Here is a 27,918-nt window from a genome sequence, read left to right as displayed (position 1 = left end):
TAGCATGAATATCGCTGAAAGATGGCAAACCCCCTTCACGATTTGGAGTTGAAAGATTTTTGAGGCCAAATATGGAACAAATGATGAATGTCTTCAAAGAAGAGATTTCTAGAAATAGTTGTTAAGACATAAACTAGATGAGGTAATCCCCAGGGAGGCTGCACAATCGCCTCATGCACCGTGATAATGAGGATCGGAGATCCCCAGATGCAGGTGCGCTCAAGGACGTTGGCTTTTCCCTCTGTGACCCTTTCAACCAGCCTCTTCAAATATCAATTTTAGGCTTTTCTGCTGGATAAATTTAAAAAGAAGAAAACAACACCATCAGATACCATCAGCTTGCTCTCTCTCATGTCTGTTGTACCCTCAACATTCAGATGTGAAATCTAATACATAAATTCTGCTTGCTCATCTTTCTTACAGAATTAGAAGGAAAGTAGAAGGTGTAAATAGATGGCACTTTAACAGACAGGTCCCAGCGGTGGTACCTTGCCTGCTGCCTCAGACATTGCTCTTTTCAACCAAGAATCCCCAAAGCATGACATAAACCAGGTTAAGGCAGTTTTAAAGCAGAATTTCACAGCTGTGCTTTTAAAGGCCTGTATTCATCAACAGGATAAGACTGCACGCAAAGTGTGTTCATGATATGGGGAGGCCCATCCTGGGCGTCATTAACTGATTTAGAGTGAATATCAACAGTATCTCCCTAGTTCTCCCCCATCTTGGGGTCTCTTACCTCCAGGAGGGACATAGGAGCAGCTCAGCTGAGCCTCGTGTACCAGCGTGCCCCTGGAGCCTGCCTGGGTGGCGGCAGGGCGGCGGGGCAGCGGCTGGTACCCGGGCGTGGAGTGGCGGAAGAAGGCTCGCAGCATGGTGGGTTGGGGCCCCAGAGTGCTCAGAGCATCTCCCGCTGACCGCTCAGCACCCCGTGTCCCAGGCTCGAGCTAGGCTGCAGCGACCACTCCCAAGCCTGAGAATGCCAGGAGCACACCTTCTCCCTCGGTCCTGTTCGGCTTGTCTTCTTTCCTCCCTGGGGCGCCCACTGCCCACCCCAGGCTGGCCTCACCCTGTGGCCGCCCAGGAAGAAGGGAAGCGAGATGTGATGGATCTATCAGCCCGTCAGCTCGGCACCTCCCGGCCGGTGACAGGCTCTGGTTTGCGTGGGTCACCACCAGCCGCTGGGACACAGGACAGCGATAGGCCTGCCCAGCTGGGAACGCGGGCCCGAGAGGCGGGGGCTCCCGTGGAATGTGGCCCAGGCTGGGAAACTATTTTAAGGAGAAGAAAGTTAGGCCCAGTTCTGTGTGTTATCTCATGCTCTCTCTCGGGAGCGAGGACTTGGTAAATCTGTTTTTCCTCCTCGACTGTTTTAAGTTGTACATTCAAATGGCACATTAACTGGGATGAAAAGAGTCGTTTCAATATGACCCCGTTCTAATCTTAGAGCCATGCTGCTTTAGACATAAGCAGTCAGTCGGGTCCTCAGGAAACCTCCACGGTGTCCCTCCATCCCTTTAGGCCTGGCCCCCTCTCCCTCCCCACCATCAACGTCTGAAATATGTTCCCACGGATATCTTCCCCTCCGTCGGGTTTCTCATAGTAATGACATAGTCAGACTGCTTTCCCATTTATGTCAATAGTTTGCTTGGCGGCCGATCCTTACGAGAACCTGGTTCCTTATGTCAAGTGTCACAAGTGAGTAACATCCCCCCAGATGGCAACAGATGTATTTCTACTTTCACGTTCTCTTGACGAGGCATAAATGGCTGCTCTTCCCTGGCTACCAGGCTTCTACTTCCTCGGTGACGTGTTTTTCTCTGCTGCTACCACTTTTCTCCTTTGGTAGTTCTGGAAAATTCTATCTCCACGGAGAGGAAGTTTTCACTGTAACCAGAGAACGGAGCTAGATCCTGGGTTTGTAACGAGGACTGAAGCCTCCAAAACACACACTGCCTGCAGGTTTCTTAGTCGCTGTGATCTTAGTGTTGGTGATCCAATCCACTCTCACTCGGGGGCACAGGGCGGTGGGTCAGCCTACGGGAACCTGTGGGGGCAGCTAGCACCGAGTATCAGTGTCCATGAGCCGGGAAGAGCCCGGAGTCAAGTCCTGAGAGCCTCGCTTAATGGTCTTGGGGTGAAAGACTTTCTTTTGGCTACTAAGGCTCTCAGCGCATCGGCTTCAAAATTCTGACTCTTTTTTTCCAGTGTCCATGTATCAGAGAGCAGTATGTGTGTGTGTTTCAAAGAACAGTGGTCCGATCAAGAGAAAGCTGGAGTTTTTTTCCACTTGCCCCGCCCCTGCACTCACAGATAAGATAGATTCCTGGTGCACGGACCACAAAAATTACCCCCATTTATAGGGGTCAGATTTATAGAGTCCTTTTAAAGGCATCTGCTTACCAGCACTAAAACGACACTTCCTGTACCTTTTGATATCTGAATCTTTACTGACAAGAAACAGAAAGACCCACAGGGCCACTGGTAGGTGAGTCGGGATGGGACGGGGGCAGTGATTAAAATATCACAAATGTTTTAATGATCAAATAATACCCATATAATTAAATATTTTGGAAGTTTAAATTAAGAAAATTATTTTCTTTTAAAAGTATATTTTGTTGGCTCTCATTGCCCTGTCATAACTTAGCAGCTGTTTTCGGTGAAGACTTTTTAAATGTGTGTGTAGTTAATGTGTTATTAATGTGATTAATATTACCAGATCCTCAACTAGATCTTTATAAACTTATTTTTGACTTGTTTGTGTCATTGTTTAGTCGCTAACTAGTGTCCAGCTCTTTTGAGACCCCATGGACTGTAGCCTGCCAGGCTCCTCTGTCATGGGATTCTCCAGGCAAGAATACTGGAATGGGCTGCCATTTCCTCCTCCAGGAGATCTTCCCCATCCAGGGGCTGAATCCAAGTCTCCCATGTCTCCTGCACTGGCAAGTGGATTTTTTACTGCTGGGCCAGCTGGGGGACCTTTGGACCTGTTTAGCCTTTGCTATAAAAATGACATAGATCGTACATACTAATATATACGACTTACTTGAAAATTAACTGAATCAGTAGCGACTGTATTATGCCACATTGTTCTTTCATCACTAAATCATTAAGTCGTGGCTGCATCTAGTCTTTAAACAGTTGTAAATATTCTGTGCAGACACTTTGGTGTTGCAGATTCATTACTGAATTTTATTTTCTCAGCACTGTATCCTCACTTAAGGCCTCCAAACCCAATCTTTCAGTTAATAACACCTTCCCAGGAAAAAGGAGAAGGGAGAGAAGCTTCCAGGCCTAATATGTGTGTCAGGTGTCCAACAGTTATAGAAGATGAAGAGTGTGTGTGTGTGTGTGTGCGAATGTGTGTGTGTGTGAACGTGTGTGTGTGAGTTCTGTGTGAGCATGTGTATGTGAGAATGTGTGTGTGTGTGAACGTGTTTGTGTGCATGAGTGAGAGTTCTGTGTGAGCATGTGTATGTGAGAATGTGTGTGTGTGTGAACGTGTTTGTTTGCATGAGTGAGAGTTCTGTGTGAGCATGTGTATGTGAGAATGTGTGTGTGTGTGAACGTGTCTGTGTGGATGAGAGTTCTATGTGAGCATGTGTATGTGAGATTGTGTGTGTGAACATGTGTGTATGCGTGAGTGAGTTCTGTGTGAGCACGTGTACGTGAGAGTGTGTGAACATGTTTGTGTGCATGAGTGAGAGTTCTGTGTGAGCATGTGTATGTGAGAATGTGTGTGTGTGAACGTGTTTGTGTGCGTGAGTTCTGTGTGAGCATGTGTATGTGAGAATGTGTGTGTGTGAACGTGTTTGTGTGCGTGAGTTCTGTGTGAGCATGTGTATGTGAGAATGTGTGTGTGTGAACACGTGTGTGTGCGTGAGTTCTGTGTCAGCATATGTATGTGAGAATGTGTATGTGTGTGAACGTGTTTGTGTGCGTGAGTCTTGTGTGAGCATGTGTATGTGAAAATTGTGTGTGAACACGTGTGTGTGTGAGTTCTGTGTGAGCATGTGTATGTGAGAATGTGTGTGTGTGTGAACGTGTTTGTGTGCGTGAGTTCTGTGTGAGCATGTGTATGTGAGAATGTGTGTGTGTGTGAACGTGTCTGTGTGGATGAGAGTTCTATGTGAGCATGTGTATGTGAGATTGTGTGTGTGAACATGTGTGTATGCGTGAGTGAGTTCTGTGTGAGCACGTGTACGTGAGAATGTGTGTGTGTGAACATGTTTGTGTGCATGAGTGAGAGTTCTGTGTGAGCATGTGTATGTGAGAATGTGTGTGTGAACGTGTTTGTGTGCGTGAGTTCTGTGTGAGCATGTGTATGTGAGAATGTGTGTGTGTGAACGTGTTTGTGTGCGTGAGTTCTGTGTGAGCATGTGTATGTGAGAATGTGTGTGTGTGAACACGTGTGTGTGCGTGAGTTCTGTGTCAGCATATGTATGTGAGAATGTGTATGTGTGTGAACGTGTTTGTGTGCGTGAGTCTTGTGTGAGCATGTGTATGTGAAAATTGTGTGTGAACACGTGTGTGTGTGTGAGTTCTGTGTGAGCATGTGTATGTGAGAATGTGTGTGTGTGTGAACGTGTTTGTGTGCGTGAGTTCTGTGTGAGCATGTGTATGTGAGAATGTGTGTGTGTGTGAACGTGTCTGTGTGGATGAGAGTTCTATGTGAGCATGTGTATGTGAGATTGTGTGTGTGAACATGTGTGTATGCGTGAGTGAGTTCTGTGTGAGCACGTGTACGTGAGAATGTGTGTGTGTGAACATGTTTGTGTGCATGAGTGAGAGTTCTGTGTGAGCATGTGTATGTGAGAATGTGTGTGTGTGAACGTGTTTGTGTGCGTGAGTTCTGTGTGAGCATGTGTATGTGAGAATGTGTGTGTGTGAACACGTGTGTGTGCGTGAGTTCTGTGTCAGCATATGTATGTGAGAATGTGTATGTGTGTGAACGTGTTTGTGTGTGTGAGTTCTGTGTGAGCATGTGTATGTGAAAATTGTGTGTGAACACGTGTGTGTGCGTGAGTTCTGTGTGAGCATGTGTATGTGAGAATGTGTGTGTGTGTGTGAACGTGTTTGTGTGCGTGAGTTCTGTGTGAGCATGTGTATGTGAGAATGTGTGTGTGTGTGAACACATGTGTGTGCGTGAGTGAGTTCTGTGGGCATGTGTATGTGAGAATGTGTGAATGTGTGAACATGTGTGTGTGTGAGTTCTGTGTGGGCATGTGTATGTGAGAATGTGTGTGTGTGAATGTGTTTGTGTGCATGAGTTCTGTGTGAGCATGTGTATGTGAGAATGTGTGTGTGTGTGAACACGTGTGTGTGCGTGAGTTCTGTGTCAGCATATGTATGTGAGAATGTGTATGTGTGTGAACGTGTTTGTGTGCGTGAGAGTCCTGTGTGAGCATGTGTATGTGAAAATGTGTGTGTGTGAACACGTGTGTGTGCGTGAGTTCTGTGTGAGCATGTGTATGTGAGAATGTGTGAATGTGTGAACATGTGTGTGTGTGAGTTCTGTGTGAGCATGTGTATGTGAGAATGTGTGTGTGTGTGAACGTGTTTGTGTGCGTGAGTGAGTTCTGTGTGGGCATGTGTGAGAATGTGTGAGTGTGAACATGTGTATGCGTGAGTGAGTTCTGTGTGGGCGTGTGTATGTGAGAATGTGTGTGTGAACATGTGTGTGTGCGTGAGTGAGTTCTATGTGGGCGTGTGTATGGGAGAATGTGAGTGTGTGTGAGTGTGTGAAGGCATGTGAGGCAGCGACGCTGCAGAGCTGGAGGTGAGAGAGTTGGGGCTCGTGTTCAGTCTGCTCATTGGCTAAGCGTTCGCCACATGCCTGTTGTGTCCAGGTGCTGTATTTGCAAGGACAGGACACTTCAGTGTGCATCTGTGCATGCGTGTGTGTCTGAGTGCCTTCTCTTTGGGCTTAAAAAGCCCCAGCTCAAGGATTTCAAGCTTCAACTCCAGCAACTAGTTCATTTATTCTACGAGTATGTACTCCCCTCATGGTGGAAAGGGGATTTGTTTCCCCTTCTTGAAGACACTCATTCACTGGTCCTCTGTGTTTCTTGCAGTGTCCATCTATGGAATTTGGTTTTATGACAAGGAAGAGTGCCAAAGAATCGCAGAGCTAATGAAGAAGTAAGTGCAGTGGGATGTGTTCTGCGTTGCTGAGTGCGTGGGACTGCATCGCGGGGTAAACAGAGCCCGTCTCTGATAGCAGCTCCTTCACCACGCTTAGGAACACCTTCACCATTACTCACCAGATGAAAAATAAGCGTAAATGACAATGTCTCACACTTCCACTCGGCAAGATTTATTTTGTAGAATAGTCCCCCTCTTTTTTTTCTGTGCATGTAATCTGTAATATCAATTTTTCTGGGTGGCAGTTTTCCTTAATATCATCCTCATTTGTAAATTAGCAGCTTTTTCCTCTGAAAAGCTATTAGTATATCTCAGTGAGGAGAACATTCAGAGTCTTTCTGAAAGGCTGCCCCTTCTCCTCTGGTGTCCCCATGCCCTCCTGCCCCAAGGACTGCCCTCCATTTGCCTGTGGGTCTTGAACCTCCTTCCCGTGTGACTCTTTAGGGCTCTGCTCAGTCTTGTTTTCAATATCTTTGGAAATACCTGAGCTAATACTAGTTTAGTGATCAGCAGATGGACTCTCTCTGTCTCTCTCTCTGTCTTGTGTTCCTAGTCTCTTTTCTATTAACCTTTCGAGGCCTTGTTGACTGGTGCCAGTAGGCATGAGACTGGGGGGTGCTTACATGACTGTCTCCTGGTCCCGCTCTTGCTCCCCTGATGACCTGAAAGGAAGCCCAGGGCAGCACACTGTCCCCTGGGGATCTGTCAACTCTCTGAGGTTCTTGAGCCCCAGGGCCGCTCTGGGAAGGGAGTTATTTCCCTGCATTCCTGTGGCTGGTTCAGAGCTTGGGAGCGAGTGAGCTTCCTGCATGTCATGACCCTGGCCCGGGACTGGGCTCAGCCATACATGGAATCCAGCTGCCTCCCACACAGGCTCGAGCAAGCAGCTCCATCTACAAGAGAACCCACCGTTTGTCAGTTTTAAATCCTAGGTCACTGAAATGGCCAAAGTAGCAGGGAAACATATACATTACCATCTGTAAAATAGATAGCCAGTGGGAATTTGCTCTGTGGCTCAGGGAGCTCAACCCACTGCTCTGTGACAACCTAGGGGTGGAAGATGGGAGGGAGGCTCAAAAGGGAGGGGCCATATGCAAACCTGTGGCTGATTCTTATTGATGTATGGCTAAAAAGTGGCCCTAAAATATGGGCTGGGGGGAGCACTTTTTTATAGATAAGACTGATTTCTGAAAAGCCGAGCTGGTAAGAGCTAATTTTAAGTAAGCAGCTCAGGCTGCAGATGGTGATTAAGTGTGTTCAAACTGGTATTTACCACCGTAACAGCTAGTTCCTAGAACATTCCTGTGATTGTAAACTGCGGTGGATAATAATAGCAGGGCTTCATATAGATTAAAAGGCACCGTGTCCCCCAGCCAGGAGGCCCTGTGAAGACACTCAGGCTCTGTGGCGATGCCTCAGCAGCCGGGGCAGGACCTGCTTGGTGTCGAGCAATTAGCCAAGCACGATGCATGTGGACTCCCCGCCCATCCTCAGAGCTGAGCCTCAGCGAACCCGCAGCTTGCTTTCCCCACAGACCTCATGGCAGCGATGGGGAAGCACGAGCCGCGGTCAGAGCCCTCCCATGGGAGGGAGACGCACCCCCTGCCAGCGGGAAGCGGCCTGGCCTCCCCTCTGCAAGGTGTTCCGGAGGACGGAGGCGCTTCCCAGCACTGTGTTTCCACACCCCCTCTTCTGGGGTGGTACCTTCACTGTGCTTCTAAACCACCCGGGACACAGGGGCCGGGCTCAGCTGCGCTTCGACTCCCAGGCACTTTGGAAGAAGGGGGAGACTGGATCTGCCGTGTTGGGAACCTAGTCTCCAGGTTGAGAGCCCTGAGTTGGGCTCCTCAGCAGTTCAGGGGTCCCTCCTTATGTTAACAATGAGGAGTCACAGACTTCTTCTGAGAAGGACCCAATAGTGAATACTTTCAGCCTTTTGGGGCCACCTGGCCTCCGTCCCAGCCCCTCCACCCTGCTCTGGCTGGGTAACCGCGCCAGATGCAGTCCAGTGGTCAGTGAACTTGGGACCTCGACTCCCATGTTTCTCCCATCAGTTCCAGTGGTCTTTTTTCTAACACGATTGTAACAAGATAAAAACAACTGGGTGAGAACTGGCTGGTTGTGTTGAGCTGTCTTTTCTGGTATGGATCTCATCTTTGTTTTTCTAGCCTCACTCAGTACGAACAGCTGAAAGCCCACCACGGAGCGGGAGCCGGGGCCTCGCCTGTGAGCCTCAGCTCAGGAGAGGGCAAGGAGGCCGACATCTTGCGGATGCTGACCAAGGCCAAAGACGAGTACACGAAGGTGAGTCCCGTCCCCACGGTGACGCAGACTCAGATTCCAGGTGGGGACCTGCCCGTTGAGGCAGACTTGGTCCCCTTCCTTCTGCCAAACAGAAGCCTGTGAGTAACACCATCCTTGTTGACTTTTAGTAGACTAAAGACTGTTTGCTTTTAAGTGGATTAAAGGGCAGTCCCAGGGGCTTCCCTGGTAGCTCCACGGTAAAGAAGCCGCCTGCCAGTGCAAGAGATGCAGGTTCGGTCCCTGGGTCGAGAAGATCCCTTGGAAGAGGAAATGGAGCCCGCTCTAGTGTTCTCTGGAGAGTCCCATGGTGGGCTGTGGTCTGTAGGATCACAAAGAGTTGAACGTGACTTAGCAACTGAGAAACAACAGCAGAACACATCGTGTGCACACTGTTCATCGCTCAGCTGAGCGATGAGGAACAGAGGACGCTCTTCCTCCTGCCGTCACCAGCCAGGGAGCATCCAGAAGCACCTGCGCAGTCACACTATCCTTGCTCCACGTCCTTCTCGCCTCTCACTGCCCAGCGTGTGACACCAGGGCCCCGCCGGGGCACCCACCGTGTGACCAGGGCGATCCAGCCTCGCCGCCCCTGGAGGAGCCCCCTCCTCCTCTACTCATCCGTCTGCAGGGGACATCTTTGAAGGCTCACTTCACGTGTTCTCGGTCCCTCATGTGGCTTCTGACCCACCCACTGGGGGTACCTGCCCCGAGAGCCCCCAGGTGGGGCAACTCTGCTCACGTCTGTGTCACCCACTCTTCCAATACACAGAGCGTGGGCATCATAAGCGGCCCAGGCCTGGGTACGGGAAGGTGGGCATGGAAACACTGCCCTTCCTCAGATGTCTTGCTATGAGAGCATGGATCTCCAGTGACCACAAGTCTTCAGGAGGACAGAGTGCTGGATGTCGGGCACATCCCAGGAGAACAGCACAGCTCTGATTGAGTCTTACACCAATTGACTGCTGAGGCCTCTGCAACTCCAAACCTCTTAAATGTGTGATAATCCCGGAAAGTGAGAGGAAATACTTTGAGCTGGAGGAAGATGATATTGATAAAGCGAAGCCTGGCAACACTACAAATGCCTTTTTACATGAAGTTAATAGAGTAATTTGAAAAACTTATTTTGGACAATATTTTATGTTTTCTCCCTGAAGAAGCAAATGCCTAGCAGCACCGTGACCTTGAGCTTCCTCCTCCATTAGACTTAGTTGGAGGGCAGGTGAGGTTGGGGCAGTGACCAGGCCAGGGGGGTCAAGGGCTGTGGGGCTACATGCCGAGTCTTTAGAAGTGGCCTGTTTTGAAGAACATGTGTGCACACGTATAACTGAACCACTTTTCTGAACACCTAAAGCTAATACGATTTTGCAGCTCAACTATACTGCAATAAGAAAAATAAAATAATCGGTGGACTATTCTGTATTTAAGACTGTTTTGTGGTTTAAGGCAAGAAGGAATATTTGTCCTCTAGATATACGTCTGAGTTAGCTGTGAAATTAAAAACTGTTGTCTTTTGATGTTCAATGAGAAGGTTTAGTGGAGAAAGGGAGATCAGTGGAGAAATAACTCCAGAAAGAATTGAGAGAGCCAAAGCAAAACCAGCACCCAGCTGTGGATGTGACTGGTGATGGAACCAAGGTCCGATGCTGTAAAGAGCAGTATTGCGTAGGAACCTTGAATGTTAGGTCCATGAATCAAGGCAAATTGGAAGTGGTCAAACAGGAGATGGCAAGAGTGAACATCGACATTTTAGGAATCAGCAAACTAAAATGGACCAGAATGGGTGAATTTAACTCAGATGACCATTATATCTACTACTGTGGGCAATCCCTTAGAAGAAATGGAGTAGCCATCATAGTCAACAAAAGAGTCCAAAATGCAGTACTTGGATGCAATCTCAAAAACAACAGAATGATCTCTGTTTGTTTCCAAGGCAAACCATTCAAGGTCACAGCAACCCAAGTCTGTGCCCCGACCAGTAATACTGAAGAAGCTGAAGTTGAACAAGTCTATGAAGACCTACAAGACCTTCTAGAACTAACACCCAAAAAAGATGCCCTTTTCATTATAGGGGACTGGAATGCAAAAACAGGAAGTCAAGAGATACCTGGAGTAACAGGCAAATCTGGCCTTGGAGCACAAAACAAAGCAGGTCAAAGGCTAACAGAGTTTTGCCAAGAGAACGCATTAGTCATAGCAAACACCATCTTTTCAACAACACAAAAGAATACTCTACACATGGACATCACCAGATGGTCAACACCAAAATCAGATTGATTATATTCTTTGCAGCCAAAGATGGAGAAGCTCTATACAGTCAGCAAAAACAAGACCGGGAGCTGAATGTGGCTCAGATCATGAACTCCTTATTGCCAAATTCAGATTTAAATTGAATAAAGTGGGGAAATTCACTAGACCATTCAGGTATGACCTAAATCAAATCCCTTACAATTATACAGTGGAGGAGACAAATAGATTCAAGAGATTAGATCTGATAGACAGTGTGCCTGAAGAACTATGGACTGAGGTTTGTGACATTGTGCAAGAGGCAGTGATCAAGACCCAAGAAAAAGAAATGCAAAAAGGCAGAATGGTTGTCTGAGGAGGTCTTACAAATAGCTGAGAGACGAAGAGAAGCTAAAGGCAAAGGAGAAAAGGAAAGATACACTCATTTGAATGAAGAGTTCCAAAGAATAGCAAGAAGAGATAAGAAAGCCTTCCTCAGTGATCAATGCAAAGAAATAGAGGAAAGTAATAGAATGGGAAAGACTAGAGGTGTCTTCCAGAAAATTAGAGATACCAGGGGAACATTTCATGCAAAGATGGGCACAATAAAGGGCAGAAATGGTATAGACCTAACAGAAGCAGAAGATATTAAGAAGAGGTGGCAAGAATACACGGAAGAACTGTACAAAAAAGATCATCATGACCCGGATAATCACGATGGTGTGATCACTCACCTGGAGCCAGACGTCCTAGAGTGCAAAGTGAAGTGGGCCTTAGGAAGCATCACTACAAACCAAGCTAGTGGAGGTGATGGAATTCCAGTTGAGCTATTTCAAATCCTAAAAGATGATACTGTGAAAGTGCTGCACTCAATATGCCGGCAAATTTGGAAAACTCAGCAGTGGTCACAGGGCTGGGAAAGGTCAGTTTTCATTCCAATCCCAAAGAAACAGAATGCCAAAAAATGTTCAAACCACCGCACAATTGCACTTATCTGACACGCTAGCAAAGTAATGCTCAAAATTCTCCAAGCCAGGCTTCAGCAATACGTGAACCGTGAACTTCCAGATGTTCAAGCTGGATTTAGAAAAGACAGAGGAACCAGAAATCAAGTTGCCAGCGTCTGCTGGATCATCAAAAAAGCAAGAGAGTTCCAGAAAAACATCTGCTTTATTGACTACACCAAAGCCTTTGACTGTGGGGATCACAGCAAACTGTGGAAAATTCTTAAAGGGACGGTAACACCAGACCACCTGACCTGCCTCCTGAGAAATCTATATGCAGGTCAAGAAGTAACAGTTAGAACTGGACATAGAATAACAGACTGGTTCCAAATCGGGAAAGGAGTATGTCAAGGCTGTATATTGTCACCCTGCTTATTTAACTTATATGCAGAGTACATCATGTGAAATGCTGGGCTGGATGAAGCACAGGCTGGAATCAAAGATTGCTGGGAGAAATATCAATAACCTCAGATATGTAGATGACACCATCCTTATGGCAGAAAGCGAAGAACTAAAGAGCCTCTTGATGAAAGTGAAAGAGGAGAGTGAAAAGGTTGGCTTAAAACTCAACATTCAGAAAACTAAGATCACAGCATCCAATCCCATCACTTCATGGCAAATAGATGGGGAAACAATGCAAATAGTGACAGACTTTATTTTTGGGGGGCTCCAAAATCACTGCAGATGGTGACTACAGCCATGAAATTAAAAGATGCTTGCTCCTTGGAAAAAAAGCTATGACCAACCTAGAAAGCATATTAAAAAGCAGAGATATTACTGTGCCAACAAAGGTCCGTCTAGTCAAAGCTATGGTTTTTCCAGTAATCATCTGTGGACATGAGAGTTGTCCTATAAAGAAAGCTGAGTGCCAAAGAATTGATGCTTTTGAACTGTGATGTTGGAGAAGACTCTTGAGAGTCTCTTGGACTGCAAGGAGATCCAACCAGTCCGTCCTAAAGGAAATCAGTCCTGAATATTCACTGGAAGGACTGATGCTGAAGCTGAAACTCCAGTACTCTGGCGACCTGATGGGAAGAACTGACTCATTGGAAAAGACCCTGATGCTTGGAAAGATGAAAGTCAGGAGAAGAAGGGGACAACAGAGGATGAGATGGTTGGATGGCATCACCAACTCGATGGACATGAATTTGAGTAAGCTCTGGGAGTTGGTGATGGACAGGGAAGCCTGGTGTGCTACAGACCATGGTGTTGCAAAGAGTCAGACACAGCTGAGCAACTGAACTGAACTGAAAAATTTTAAAGTAGAAGAAAGAAAATGAAATTACGCATAACCCTACCACCCAACAATGTATGCCTTTAGCACTTCAAGTATATTTTCCCCCAGGCTTCCCTGCCTCGTGGGTACTCGTGTCTGTGTGATAAACAGGCTCATGTGATGTAGCTGTTAAAGCCTCAGGTTCTCTGCAAAGAATCTGTTATACACTCTTGCCAATTCCGTCTGTTTTTCCAAGTAAGGAAAGGCATAGAAGCTTTGGGTAGGGAGAGGCGTAGAAGCTTCAACCACTGGATAATGAGCTGCAAGCCTCGGAAGTCAGTCTTGTTCTGAGCACTTTTTACATGAAAGGGAAGCTTCATTGGTAGATGGCCTGTGGCGGTGACTCAGGAAGCAGCTGCTGGCTGCTTCCCCTGGGGGGTGCTGTCCACGGCCCACCTCAGCGTGTGCAGAGTAAAGCAGTTGGCAACCCAGGGACCCTGAGTGCAGAAGGGAGCACTCGCAGAAGTGAGCTGAGCTCCGCTGTCTTCGGCATAGCCAGCAGACTGTCCAGCCTTTTCACGCCAGCATTCTATCAGTGACTCTGTTGGGGACCACACTCTGGTCTCCTGTTGCTGATCCACATCTCGGAAGCCAGGCCAGTGGTCCTGTGGCCGTAACTCACCTGAGAGTAGAAATAACTTTTTATGACGCAGGAAGTGATTCCATGTGCCATTTAATACTAGCGCCAAATATGCAAATGGTGGACAGGATTCTTGGCTGAAAAAAGTCCTTTGTGCAGTGAACTTTGCAAACCAAAGCAAGCACAGTGGTGATCAGCCCCAGCCCCGACATCCTCGGGTAGAAAGTGCAGCCAACAGCCGTGAAGCTTATGGAAATACTCAGGGTCCGGGGGCGGGAGTTGGGGGGGAAAGTTGTCTTCACGGCCCCTCCACGCTGGGAACAGAGAAGTGTGTCCTGGCCCGAGGGCACAAGTGTGCCATGGAAACGAATGACGCCACAAAGCCCACCTGGCAGAAGCCCGCACTTTACAGTTTTATTTGCTGTTTCAGCGAGGGAGTCACAGACAGCGCTGCTGCACCCTCCCTGCTATGAATCCCAGTGTGTGAGCAATTGCATGGTTGATTAGATTAATGGGCGGTGATGACTCGGGATCTGAAATGATGAGGCTTGTCTCTCATCTCTTTCTCTGTGAAATTCTAATTTGTAGTGAGCGGTTCAGAACACTCGGATTTGAATTATTCTGTTTATGCAAAAATCACTCATTAAATAAGGATGATGTTAGTAATTTTTAAAAATCAGTGGTTTGAGTCAGCTTTCCCCATTGGTTTATAGACCAAAGAGGGTCAGTCGCTCTGAGGACGCAGCTCTCCAGTCTTAAGTCAGCTGCCAACTGGGCTCGGAGCCCTCCCCTGACCCAGACGAGGCGCCAGGGGAGCCTTTGTATTGCTGATTACCGTGGGAGAGCCGGAGACTTTGTTAAAGCTGCTGCTTCTCAGGCAGACCCCCAGACTGTCACACCACTGGGCGTCTCGGGGCCTCTGGATCCTGCAGGCCGATGGAGTACCACTGAATTGTGCCACTGAGACACACTCAATCTGAATTTGGTTTAGACTCAAACATAGTTTGGGCTTCCCAGGTAGCACTAGTGGTAGAGGACCCACCTGCCAATGCAGGAGATGGAAGAGACCTTGGGTTCGATCCCTGGATCAGGAAGATCCCCTGGGATAGTAAATGGCTACCCACTCCAGTATTGCCTGGAAAGTTCCATGAACAGAGGAGCCTGGCAGGCTACCATCCGTGGTGTCACCAAGAGCCAGATACAACTTAGCAACTGAGCACACAGATACGATAAAGGGCATGAAGGTGCGTTCTTCTTAAGAGATTAAAGTTTCTTTTACACCGAAAATGAGGTTCTTTTTTCCATTTCAGTGTAAAACCTGCTCCGAGCCCAAACAGATCAGCAGCTCGTCCGCCATCCACGACAACCCCAACCTCATCAAACCGATTCCAGTGAAACCCAGTGGGAGCCGGCAGCAGCGGGGCCCTCGGCCCGGCCAGGTGCACAGTCCTTGCTCTCCACCCGGTCCCAGTGATTCCTGAGGGACTTTGACCCTGAGGCTGGTCAGAGGCGAGGGGGTGGGGGGCTGTGCTATGGAGGTGCCCTAGTAGTTGATCCAGGAAAGAGAGATTTCAAAGTGGAGGTTTTGTCATTATGTATAATTTGCTCTTCCTACAAAGGATTGCCGTTTTGACATTTGGCATTTCCCTTACTCTGTGAACTTGATTCCTTAGAGGTTAATTTGTTCCAAAAAGACAGCAGCCTAATACCACATTGGAGCTGACGATACTATTACCCGTTGGGCCATATCCTTCTGAAGTTGGCCACTGACAAGAGTTGCAGCCCTCCCCACTTGGCGCCCAGTCTGGGGCCATGTGCCCTGTGTGGGTGGGACTCCTGGCCTAAGGACTGGTGTCAAGTCCCCCTTTAGACCCCATGACCCGTCACTGCATTTGGATCTAAGATACAAACTTGAAACATGACATCAGTTTTTGTACGAGTATATATATTTTTCAGAAGACGCCAGCATCAGCAAAAGGGCTGATCTGCAAGTTCCATCACTGAGTGTGGGCATAACCAGTACCTATGGTTATTCTTCATCAAAAAAAGTTTTTATAAGGGAATTGTTGGTTTAAATCAACTTTAAAGATGAACATGGAGCCAAAAGACAGTCTCATGCAAGTCTTACATTGAATTTTTTTTTTAATGTCTTTTCTAATTATTTTTTAGTTTTTATTATAAGTTTGCTTTTCGTGGAAATTGTTTACAAGAGAAACTGGAATATGTGTCTTTAGGGTACACGCATGTTCTCCTAGCAGAGGCACCAGGGCACAGGCAGGAAGGAAGAAGGCCTGTCGCCAGCCACAGGGGCATTTACGCCTCTGACGAGCTGTTAGAGCTACTACTATGTATTCGGATCAAGTTAGAGAGAGTGATGACTTAGAACTCTCCAGCCTTTAATTTCTATCATTCTGTGGAAAACTGTCAGGAATTCTGAAACCCTTGTGTTTCTGTATTTGCTCGGTGTCCCAGGTACTTTGCAGGGGGAGGTATACTTCCTGTTGAGGAGATGGTTCTCCATCTGTCAGTGTCTGTGCTTTTGCACACGGTCGTTCCCAGGCCCAGCAACCATCTCCTGACTGCTCGTCAGTCAGCAGATAGTGAGGCACTTCCACGGTGGCCCAACCTTTAGGGCTCCGGGCTTCCTCTTGCAGATGGCCCGAGTTCCATCCCTGGTTAGGGAACTGGATCCCTCATGTGGCCCAGCCCCCCCCCCAAAAAAAAATTCAACAGATACTGAAATATGACAGCTGTCTTGGGATGGGAGGGAGAAGCCTGTGACAAAATTTGATGTTAGAAAGGCAGTCCCAGATGTGTAAAGTTTATGATCATTAGGCTTTTCTATCCTCTAATCGACCCCTTGTAAATAGAAGTCATTGGGTGGGTAAGTTAGGTTTCGTTCCCCCCATCACACATAACCAAATCACACATGGACACGCTCTCAGACGTGTGTGTTTGTTCCAGACCTCAGACCCGGAACCCCAGCACCTGTCCTTGACGGCGCTCTTCGGGAAGCAGGACAAAGCCCCATGTCAGGAGGCCACAGGGCCTCCCCAGACCCTCCCCCTGCATCAGCAGCAGCCAGAGAAGCTCCCAGTGCGGCAGGGGGTCGTCCGATCCCTATCCTATGAGGAGCCCCGGAGACCCTCACCCCCCGTTGACAAGCAGCTCTGCCCTGCCATTCAAAAGCTCATGGTCAGGAGCGTGGACCTACAGCCACTGGCAGAGCTGCCTGAGAGCCGGCCCTGCACAGACACCCTCAGGGCGGCCTGTGCTGGGCCCGCCCAGACAGGGTCTCCCCACAGGCACGCACTCGCAGCCCCTGGGACTCAGAACCCCCTCCAGGTGCAGAGCATCCCCGGGGCCGAGAACAAGTGTGAGCCCGGGGCGCCAGCACCTGCCAGCTCGGCCACCACCCCCGCGGCCCTGGCCCAGCCCACCCGTCTCGGCAGTGCCCTCCTGCCCCAGACTCCAGGGCCCTGGGCCCTCCCCAGACCAACACCCCCCGGCCCTGGCCCCGGCCATCAGCCAGTGGGGCCAGGCGAGGTCTCCCCACGGGAGCTGCTGCGGAGGCTCCAGGCGGTACAGCAGGAACAGCAGCTGCCAGCTTCCGGCCGCCCAGCCCTGGCAGCCAAATTCCCCACAGCAACCCCGAGCACCCGAGTGCGGAACCCCCTGGAGCCCTGGAGGGACCCGCCCCCCAGCACTGAGCAGCCAGCTCCCCTCCTTCAGGTAAGTGTCCTGCTGGGGAGCACTGGATGGGGTCCATGCAGGACACCGCGTCCGCCTCCACCTCCTGCCAGGAAGGGGTCTGCTCTCTGCCCAGTGGTTCTGGGAGCCCTCCTTTCAAACACGCTTCATTCCTAGAGAGAAGACTTCTTGTTTCCACGTGTGACATGGATACAAGAAAACCCTAGGTCTTTGTGGTTGGAAACTTAGGGTCTGAAATTGTTCCAGGATGCCAGACCTCGGGTCCCCGCTGGTTACGTCGCCCACAGTGAACTGTTGTGTATTCACGATGCAGTACGTGCTTTCAGGCACTGGCTGCGGGCCAGGCCCCTCTGCACGTGCTGCGTGGAGGTGAGCCAGGCGCCCTGTCCCTGTGGAGGCCGCAGCCCGTGGGGTCTTGAGGTCAGCGGAAAAGCGGGTCACCGACCCTGGAAGGCACAGCCTCCCTGCCCATCTCTGCAGGGATAGCTTAATGAGAGTCAGGAGAAGCCAGAAGCTGCCCCTGCCCCCGCCCCGACGACATGCACACTGACTGCCAGAAAGGAAATGTCCTTCTTAGAAGTGCTCCGTCCTCCGGGGAAGCTGGTTCTCTGTGGTCACTAATAACTCGGGACAGTGACAAAACTGAGAGCTTGTCCATTTCTTCACTGCTCACGCGCAGGCAGCATCTGGAGATCTGAGGGACATTTTTCCATTTGGGTTGGTACAGATTCATTGACAGTGCCTCAGGGCTCAAGTTCAGGAAGCTCTTCCTATGTATTACGTGTCCTCGTTGCTCCTTCTGTCCTGTTTCGGCGAGCGGCTTACAGCAGGGCCCCAGAATCGTTCACTTTCAGGAACCAAGGCTGCAGGCGTGGAAACACAGTCTTCATGTTTGTCAGACTGTGGGTCAAAGTGCTCCTGTGGGCCGTTGATGGAAATCTCACCTGTGAGCACCTGCCGTCCTGAGACAGAGGCTGCTCCCCACCCTCATCCTCGCCCCAGCGCGACCGTGCCCCCTTTCTCTGCTTGTTCCCGAGGATTCAGACCGGGCACTAGGAAGCTGGAGTTAATGGATGGCGGTCACCCTCACGGGCACGCCCCCCTTCCCTGCTCACAGGCCACAGAGCCGGTGCTCTACTAGCCGCCTGTGGAGCCACCTCTGCTTCAAACGACGACCGGGGACAGTTACACAAACCACCCCCCCCCCCCCCGCCTGCTTTCTGCCCAGGACGGCGCCGAGAGGGTGACTGAGGTCACAGCAGCTCCCGAGGGGCCAGGAGACACTATGGAAAACTTGGTTTTAGATCTGGTAGCCAAGAAAGGCAGACTGACCCGCCCAAACAGACAGGTCACTTGCAGGGCCTGCAGGAATAGTCCCCAGGGCACTGTCCCCCCGGGCCCGAGTGCAGAGAATCAGGAGGTTGGGGGGTGAAGATGTGACCCTGCCCGTCCTGCCCACAGGAACAGGGCGGCTCCCTCACAGCGGGAAGATGGGCCCCAGCGGGCAGGGGCATGGACGGCCAGCCCCAAGGGAAAGGACAGGTCCTAGATGCGGTCAAGTGGTAACCGGAAGCGGGGAAGTGAGGTGCTACTCAGAGCACAAGCCTTCCTGCTGAGTGGCCCGTGGGTATGACAGCAGACGCCAGGCCAGTGGTACCGGGGTGGGGCGGGGGGCGGGGGGCGGTGCAGGCGCAGGCGCAGCCGGCCTTCTGTGGGCTGCCCCGACGCTGGAGCCGCGGGCGGTTAGCCTTGGAGCCTGCCGTGTCCCCATCACTGTCCTCACCCTCCATGTACGCCGGCGCCGGCCGCCCGCACCTGCCCACCTGCCTCCGTCTCCCCGGCCAGGCCCTCTCGCCGCAGCGCATCCCGGCCGCCGCGACCCCGCCTCCACTCATGTCGCCCCTGGTGTTCGCGCAGCCCAGCTGGGCCCCGCCGCAAGAGAGGAGCCGTGCGCCCTTGCCCCCAGGAAACCAGGACCCCGCTGCCACCCCCTCTGGCCTCCTCCTGCCCCTGCTGACGCCCGAGCCCCCGGGGACCCCCGGCAGCGCCCTGAGCAAGCCGCAGCTCCAGGAGGCCCTGCTGCACCTCATCCAGGTAGGGAGTACCGCCCCCTCCTCTGCCTAACCCAGGGCGCCCTGCCCACTCCTGCTCCCCAAGAACCAGAGGGTGATGCGGCAGCCCAGAGCTTCCGGGCGGATGCGTCCACTCCTCAGGGTGCTGTCCTTGGAGGAGGGACTGGTCCTCCAGTGCAGAAAGGAAGAGGCAGGCACCACCCCTGCGACTGGAGGGTCCTTGGCCTGGGGGCGTTGGGAACCAGCAGGAGGTGGAGAGAGGCTGCCCTGGGCCCTGGGGAGGGGCAGCGGGGACAGCAGGAGCGGCTATGACAGCCCAGGCGTGTTTTACAGAGATCCTTAAAGCCTGCGGTGAGGATGGGGTGGGATGACTTCCTGTGCTCGCTCGTCCCTGTGAAATAACGAGAACAAGGACACTTGCACAGAGCTGTGCCGGGCTGGGTTTCCAAGACCAGGAGGCTGAGGCCGAGGGACAGGCCTGCGGGCACCCGCCAGCGAAGAGCAGAGCTAAGGCCGCAGGCTCACTGTCCAGCGCCCCTGCCCACCTCACAGACCCGCCACGAGGTGGCTGGGCGGCCCAGAGAGAGCACACCCCAGGACTCGGGGCAGGCCCTGAAAAGCCGGCAGACCCAGACAGCTCAGGTCTCACGTTCAGGGGTCTTTTGCATAGTCTCTTTGGGTAAAAGGATTTTCGTGTCATTTTGCTTGAGTGTCAGGGGCCCTTGAGAGAGCGGCCAGCACTTCCTTGCTCTGTAGTCCGGCTCAAAAAATGGAAGTCTCCTCTAGTCAGACTGTTTAGTTTGAAGGTAACGCATTTTAGAGAGGAGGGGAAGGGGTCAGGAAGCAGCTGAGCATGAAAGCGGAGCAGACAGGAGTTGCCCGCACCTCCCTGATTGCCAGGAAGGGGAGCCCCCTCCTTTTCCAGGGGCCGCTTGTGGTAAGTTTATGAAGGCTTGGGGACTACATCTATACACCTCTGTGAGCAATAGACAAAAACCCCTTAAATGTGAATGTACAGGCACTTAACTCCATCTAATAACCCTGTCCACAGTTCTCAGTGCAGGGGCAGAGACGCTGCGGGGCTGCAGCGGCCCCTCCCCCAGGCCTCGCTAGTTAGATTTCACACGTCTGTCACCTGCACTGGCCGCTCCCCTGTGAGCCCCTGGGAGTGAGCAGGCGTGTGAGCCATGGGTGGATCACCAGAGCGCCACGGAGCCCAGCGGGAGGGAGTCTCCAGCTTCAGAAACAGAAAACCTCCATGGGTCCCTCGGCCCCTGGAGCAGCAGCAGAGCCCCCCGGTCTCATCGCTGTCCCCCAGCCAAGGCCAGAGCCCTCCTCAGCTAACGGGGCCAGGGCAGGGCTCTGGCTCTGGCTTCACCAAGCACATTGCCCTGAAGTCTTCACTTTGGCCCACAGTAAAGGCCGGCCTCCCCGGTGGCTCAGTAGTAAAGAACCTGCCTGCCAATGCAGGAGACCCAGGTTTGATCCCTGAGTCAGGAAGATCCCAAGGAGAAGAAAGTGGCAACCCACTCCAGTATTCTTGCCTGGGAAATTCCATGGACAGAGGAGCCTGGCGGGCTACAGCCCATGAGGTCGTAAAGAGTCGGACACAACTAAACAGCAACAACCACTGCTTGTGGGTGACTTGGGGACCTTTCAGAGCCACTGGTGATCTCGCAGCCAGGCGGGCAGGATCGAGTGGGTCCTGTCCTCCCCCAGCAGCCTCCAGAGGCCTGGTGTCTCTGCAGGCAGCGGACTGACCAGGCCTCTCTGGAGCCGGCCTCACTCCGTGCTTCCCCAAGGCTGGTGCCCTGAGCTGCAGGCCACAAGCACCTGCTGCTTCCCCACCTGACCACTGAGGACCCACAGCTGACTCATATCCCTACCACCTCCACAGCCTGGCCTCAGCCCCCCTATTCACATAGGTGCTTAGAGACCAGGCACGTGAGCACCCAGGTGGGGAGGAACAGCTTAGGATCTGGTGCCAGCCCAGCCCCAAGACAGACTAAGCCTCTGGTTTCTGCAGCCGAGTCTCAACCCCTCAGGGCCTCTGATTCTGTTTTCCAGAACGACGACAACTTCTTGAATATCATCTACGAGGCTTATCTCTTCAGCTTGACACAAGCAGCCGTGAAGAAGACTCTATGAAAGCAAGACATTGCAAAACCCATGTCCGAAGTCCTCCAGTTCAAGGCTGTTTCTTGTCAAATGTTTCCCTAAATGTTTCTGTCTTTTTAAAAAAAAAAAAAAAGAAAAGGATGTATAATATGAAATAAAATGTTTCAGACATTTTCAGTCACGCGTCTTTTTTCATTCCATCCTTCAGGGTACCGGGTGCCAAGGATTGCGCGCGTGGGAAAAGCCCTTTGCTCACGTCACATCGCAGCGAATGCCGTGCTTCAGCACTGTTTGCTTCTTACCCATCCTAAGCCATTTCTGAAGAGTATTCTCCCCGTGGAAAGAGCCCTTCCCTTCCAGGAACGCGGTTTCTTTTTCATCAGCAGCTGCAGTTATTTCGGGACCTTAGAGAACATGCCAACCACCAGGTGGCAGTGTAGGCCCGCAACCACCGACGCGCCCCACCGGCCTCGCCAGTAACAAGAGGAGCGATTTTCCAGACAAAGTCAACCTGTTTGTCAACACCCATTGGCACCGATTGCTGGGCCCTTGATGGGAAATGCTTGCTGAAAGTATTCACCGCTGGTTTCTATGGGGGTCATCCCAGGACTCCAGACACGTCCCAGGCTTCCAGCAACACAGCATCTGCTCAGCCCCTTCAGCAGAAGCCAGCCTCTGCTCCCAGGGGAACACTTTGCAGTCTTCAGCGAATAGAGCTGAGAGGAAGGCCACAGATCTTGAAGCCAGTTCTTGGCCTCTGCAGGATGGCTGCGGCCCAGATGGGCTTGTGTTCACAGAGCCAAGGGGCTCGCCCTCGGAAGGAGGCAGGAGGGCTCTCTCCAGGTTGACCTAATCCCTGCCGAGCATCGGAAATGAAGTCAGCTTTGCATTTCTACAGCCCTGTTTCTTCTCGGACCATAAAAAGATCTCCAGATGCCTACACGGGAGCCAGGCCTCGCCCTCCTTTTAGGGTCAGAAAAGAGGCGGGGGAAGTAGGTTTCCTCACAGCTTCTGCCGCCTGGACATGGACCGGAGCGCAGACCTGGGGCAGGCGCGTGGCCAGGCTGGGTCTCACCTGCCCCCGAGGGAAGGAGCTAAACTTTCCGGGCCCTTCAAGTACACCCTAAGTCCAGGGACCTGCTGTCACTCCCTGAGTCAGGGAGGGACAGGCCCTTCTGTTTCTCCAACACTCACAGCATCTGACGCGACGGCAGACCCTCAGGACACTTGAAGCTCGTCGCTGCCTGTGCAGGATCTCTGTGTTCTTACAGGGCAGGAGGGCAGGGGGAGACACGTGGACCTGCTGCCCCCACAACGGGAGCTACTCCCCTCGGCCCCACACCCCCCATACTCAACCTGGAGCAAAATCAACCTTCTCCCCAACTGCAGGCCGACCTCTAAAACAAGCCTGCATATCCTTGATCAGTGTTCAGGGTCGCTTCTCCAGCTGGGGGAAATGAAAGCCACCGAAAAATTTCCCAATATACTTGTGGTGGCAAATGGCTGATTTCTGAAATAAGGATTTTTTTTTACTTGATTTGGATAAACAGCCCAGTCAGAGCACTGACAGTGCAGACAGCTGGGAGGGTGCCCCACCCCCCGCACACCCCCCCACACACCCCCTCGCAGCGTGGTTGGAAGGACGCCCCCGCCCGACATGGTCCCGCCGTCACCACAGGCTTCACTGGGCCATTCCAGGTCAGCACCGCGGTGATCGGGTTTGAAGATGGATTCTCCATTCTTTCCTGGAATGAATCGCTTTGGAAATGACAGGCCCAGTTTGTTCAGAACAAACACGGAGCCCCCTTCAAAGGGCTCTCGGCGGTGGGGGAGCTGAGTCCCTCTGTGTTTGGGGGGCAGGGGCTGCTTTGTCCAAAGGCCTTTCCCTGGAGGGTTCAGGAGGTGGACTGCCGGGCCACCTACACATAAACCGGCTTTCCTTTTTCCCACCTCACCCCAATTCTGAGACCATTGCAGACAGCCCCCTCCACGTCATCGGCTCCCGACAGCCCCTTGAGGCTAACGGAATCCCACAGGAGGAAGGTGAGATGCGTCCCCGGGCTCTGGGCTTTAACCCTGGAGACAGGACCCAAGTCAGTTCTGCCTGCTGTGGGGACAAAACACAGGGCCTTGGTCAGACGGCCTCGCCCCCAAGTCCTGGATGAGGGACCCCGTCTCAGGCGCTGCTGTTTCATTTATAAAGTGAAAGCTGCACGCACCTCTCAGGTCCTCACGGGGATTAAATAGGAGTGACTCAGGGAGCTGCCTCCCGAGGCCACAAGGGCCCAGCTGGGACTCCCGTGACCTCGCCTACCACCCTGAGGGGCGCTGTTCTCCCCTACTCCTTTATGGATGATGGGGGATAGTTCCCTTCACCCCTTCTCTTCAGAGGAGAAGCCCTGACCTTCAAGGCACAGCAACCCCATCCCCATGACCCAGCTGCTGCCACCACCACCCTACCCTCATTGTGAGGCTGGAAGAAAAAGAAAGTACCGCTCAGTCTTGTCCGACTCTGCGACCCCACGGACTGTAGCCCTCCAGGCTCCACTGTCAATGGGATTCTCCAGGCAAGAGTACTGGAGTGGGTTGCCATTCCCTTCTCCAGGGGATCTTCCCGAGCCAGGGATCGAATCTGGGTCTCCTGCATTGGAGGCAGATTCTTTACCCCCCGAGCCACCAGGGAAGCACTCATTCTGAGGCTGGAGGAGAAGTTGAAGGGATATCCTGTCCTGCACCGTCTTTGCAGAGACTGCGCTCTGCTGTTCCCTACTCATCAGCGTCCTTAGGAACGTCTGAGCCTGGCCCTGCAACGCCCACCCACAGGGCCACCTCTGCACAACCCCCCTGCGCTGACACGGACTCCAGGCCAGGGGCCACATCCCTGGTACTGGGTGACCGCCTCTCCCTCAGACACTGGTCACAGCCCACGGGTCCTGTCCCAGGACAGGCAGGAAGACATGCGTCCTGCACAGGATGGTCAGCCGCAGGCCAGCCCAGCCAGAGGACACATCGGCCCGCACCGTGAAGGCCGGTGTCCCTGGTGTGTAGCCCCAGGGCAGGTGCTGTCATGTCAGGTTCGGGCCTCTGAATACCAGTGTGCAGGTGGTCTGGCCGGATGTCACCCAGACGCAGGCGGGAGAGGGAGCCCAGAACCAACCTGCAGAGCCCCCGGGATGCGGGATGGGGGGAGGGCACAGTGTCGTCTCTACAGCCCAGCTGCTCACTCCCGCCAGCAGAGCAGCGGCCTGCCTGTCCACCTGCCTGCTCTGTTCAGAGGGCTTCCCAAGTGTCTCAGTGATTAAAAAATCCGATGCCTGCCAATGCAGGAGACCTGAGTTCAATCCCTGGTTGGGAAGAGCCCCCGGAAAAGGAAATGGCAACCCACTCCAGTATTCTTGCCTGGGATATCCCATGGACAGAGGAGCCTGGCGGGCTACAGCTCATGGGGTCGCAGAGTCGGACACGACAGCGACTGAGCCCGCGCACACACACACTGCATGCAGCCCTGTGCCACCCCTCCTATTCGGGGAGGCCGGGTGCGTCCCCGCCTTGGTGCGCAGAGCCGTCTCCATGGCCTCGTGTTGCCGGCAGCCAGCAGGCTCAGCAGGTCCACGTCTGCACAGTGGCGTGGGGCCCCAGCATGTGCTGAGTGCCTGGTTTTCTGGTTTCCGATGCTCAGCACTCTTACAATTGTAGGCGGGGTGGGGTGAGAGAGGTGGTTACAAACACTCGGTATATTTACCTCAAGCGTGAGTATCCAGATAAGATTTTCACCAAACTGAGTTATGAGTAATGCCTCCCAGCAGAGCCTTGCGGAAAGCACACAAATAAAAACTGTGCAGACTGGTCCTAAAACTCCAGGGGGAGGCTGAAAGCCACGCACGGCCGACCGGCCCCCTGGTGGCAGCTCGAGCGCCACGCAACCGGCCCCCTGCGGGAGTTACCTGGAGCACTGTGGGAGGGAGGAGAGAATGTTCTGGATGGTAAGAGGGGTGGGAGCCAGCAGTTGTGAGCCAGAGGCTGCAACAGCCCCCCTGGGCAAGCCAAGGTGGGCTTGCCCGAGGTTGGCAGGCCCCGGATGGACATGCGAGGGGGCAGTGGACCTCTCAGGTCTGGAGGAAGAGGTCCCAGCTAGCTGAGCCCACACGCGACCCTGGAAGACATAACCCAATGCCTGGGCGGGGGTGATGGTCTGAGGACCGGGGCGTTGCCCAGCAGCCAGGTGGCCAGGCTCCATGTGTCCTGTGATGATGAGCCCAGGGGTTCCAGGAGATCTCTCCTCCCAACCCCTGTATCCTCCCGTAACCGGTAGCCCCGGAAAAGCCCTCCCTGTGTGTCTGCTGCGGGGACAGTGAAGTCGTCACTGGAGCAGAGCAGTGTTTCCTGGGCAGGCCCCTGGCAATTATGGCCCCTGCCCACCCAGGGTCCCCAGGGTCTTCCTGAGGGAGGAGCAACCACTTTGAAGTGGCCCCACCAGTGGGCACCAGGTATAATCTGTAGAAATGGGGCGGCAAGGGGCCTGGGACCACCCCCCACCTCTCCCCATTGCCCAGGCCCGGATGCCATCGGGGCCCTGCCCGACGTGAGTACCCAGAGCTAGGCAGCGGAGGATGGAGCAGGGCCTGGGAGACCCACTTCTCAGGGGCACTGGGCTGTCAGCCATCTACAGACCTCACCCTGCTCTGGACATCCGCGTCCCCAGTGAGAAACTGCGGGGGTGGGCTTGGTAACAGAAGGTAACCAACGCCCTGGGGCACTCTCTGCTGTTCCTGGCCCAGCGACCCAGCATCCAGGTGCTGCTGTGGCCACTTGGTGCATGAGTTTTGGTTCAGAACTCACGGGTCCTGGGGGACTTTCCTCCTCCCACCCCCCAGGGAGCAGAGTGATCGTGTCCTCAGCACAATGACAGGTTTAGCGCCCAGACTTTGGGGAGTGGGAGTCTGCGGCAGACAGAGATCCTTTCCGAGCTGAGGCCAAGGGTCCCAGGCCTCAGTCCTCTCTGTTGTCCACCCATGTCCATCAGTGGGGGACCCACATGAACCAGGCTGCTCTGAGCCCGAGCGGTCTGGTCACCGTCCAGACAGAGGCCAGATGTGGGCGTCCTAGGCTGCCTGGACGGGTGGTCTCTGCCCTCATTGCTGTGCACACACACTGGTCACCCAGGAGGCTCAGGGCTGTGGGTGAGCAGCTCCTCAGGTCAGGAGGCCGAGTCTGGGCCTGGCTCTGTGGTTCATCTGCTCATCTCTGGGTGGAACTGACCAAGGCCCCCAGCTACAGCATCCCCGTCAGTGAGGGCTTGAACCAAACGTGGCCTCGTCCAGCCCCGCCCGCCTGCCCCCCGTGTTCTCCGAGGGCCTTCCTTTTTGGTTAAGATGTAAGTCCAGGAAAGGTCATCCCCAAGCTGACCCGGGTGCTGGTTGTGACACGGCCCCCACCACCTCTGCCTCTGCCCCGGGATGGGGGTCTTTGAAGGACACTCGAGGACCAGTGGCTTTGCTGCCGGTGTTACCTCTGAGGGGCCCCTGGGCAGGCCATGGGCCTTTCCCAGCCGCCTTCAAGGAGCGGCCAGGTGGTGTGTGGACCAGGCCAGCCACGCAGCCCTGCCTGCTTCTCCCAAAGGCCCTGGAGCCGAGCTGGAGGCCGCTTTGCGACTCTGGCCAGAGGCTGGATGGGAAAGAAGGCAGAGGACCTTGTGAAGATAAAGATCCAGTCTTGATTTTGCTGCTAGGGACACAGCCCCAGGAGGAGTCCCGACCTTGTCCGGGATGCCACCTCGCGCTCTGGGGACCTCCTCCGCCGCCCCTCCCCCAGTCCCACGCTCTCCCCGCACCCAAGGGCACTGGCATTAGTCAACCTTCAGAAGTCAGTGTTTATTTATAAAGCTGCTACTGCTGCTTCCAGCATCTGAGAGCATCTTACAGGCATTAATTAAGGAAGGTTCCTAAAAACCCGGGAGGGAAGGGAGGAGGGGCCTGGGGTCGACAGGGACCAGTTCCCAGCTGGGGGCCCTCCCTGCGTTTCCCTGTAGCCTCTCAGTCTCCTCAGGACATGCACATGTGCACACACATGCATGCACGTGAAAGCACATGCATGTATGTATGCACACATGCACACGTGTGCACGCCCAACAGCCCCCTGGCACCCTTCCTAACTGCCGATCCCTGGCCGCATCTCCTGAGCGTCCCCGAGCAGTGACCCCTGTAGTCTGACCCCACTGCCCAGGGGGGCGCCCCACAGTCACCCCACACCCCTTCCAAAACCCACTCTGGAAGCCCCTTTCAGCTCCAGGCCCCTCCCTCGTGGTGGGGAGGTTTTCCTTGAAGCCAGAGGGTTGGGAGTGGAAGCCCAGGACTAGAAGGGGGTTCAGAACCCAGCAGTGCTGGACTGGCTCCTGGGGTGCACAGCAAAGTGCCCCGGGATTAACAGCCAGGATGGATTGTCTGGGGTCTGGAGGCCAGAAGTCAGGCTAAGATGCCAGCAGCAGAGGCT

At 53.1% G+C, this 27,918-nt stretch overlaps 1 protein-coding gene across 1 annotated transcript in view; it reads left to right on the top strand.

Moving 5' to 3' along the window:
* DCP1B (decapping mRNA 1B) overlaps nucleotides 1-21,492 on the top strand; it is a 44,994-nt gene extending 23,502 nt beyond the window's left edge. The window contains exons 4-9 of the mRNA XM_068971731.1: nucleotides 6,072-6,138; nucleotides 8,310-8,445; nucleotides 14,839-14,967; nucleotides 16,493-17,260; nucleotides 19,085-19,333; nucleotides 21,379-21,492. Of these exons, the coding sequence (XP_068827832.1) occupies nucleotides 6,072-6,138; nucleotides 8,310-8,445; nucleotides 14,839-14,967; nucleotides 16,493-17,260; nucleotides 19,085-19,333; nucleotides 21,379-21,459 (1,430 nt within the window). The 3' untranslated portion in view covers nucleotides 21,460-21,492. The remainder of the gene's footprint in view (nucleotides 1-6,071; nucleotides 6,139-8,309; nucleotides 8,446-14,838; nucleotides 14,968-16,492; nucleotides 17,261-19,084; nucleotides 19,334-21,378) is intronic.
* The last annotated feature ends 6,426 nt before the right edge of the window (nucleotides 21,493-27,918 follow it).

This window comes from Capricornis sumatraensis, chromosome 4 (genome assembly GCF_032405125.1).
Source record: "Capricornis sumatraensis isolate serow.1 chromosome 4, serow.2, whole genome shotgun sequence".
Lineage (NCBI taxonomy): Eukaryota > Metazoa > Chordata > Mammalia > Artiodactyla > Bovidae > Capricornis > Capricornis sumatraensis.
Note: the sequence above shows the minus strand (reverse complement) of the source record. Positions and strands in the feature narration are given on the sequence as shown.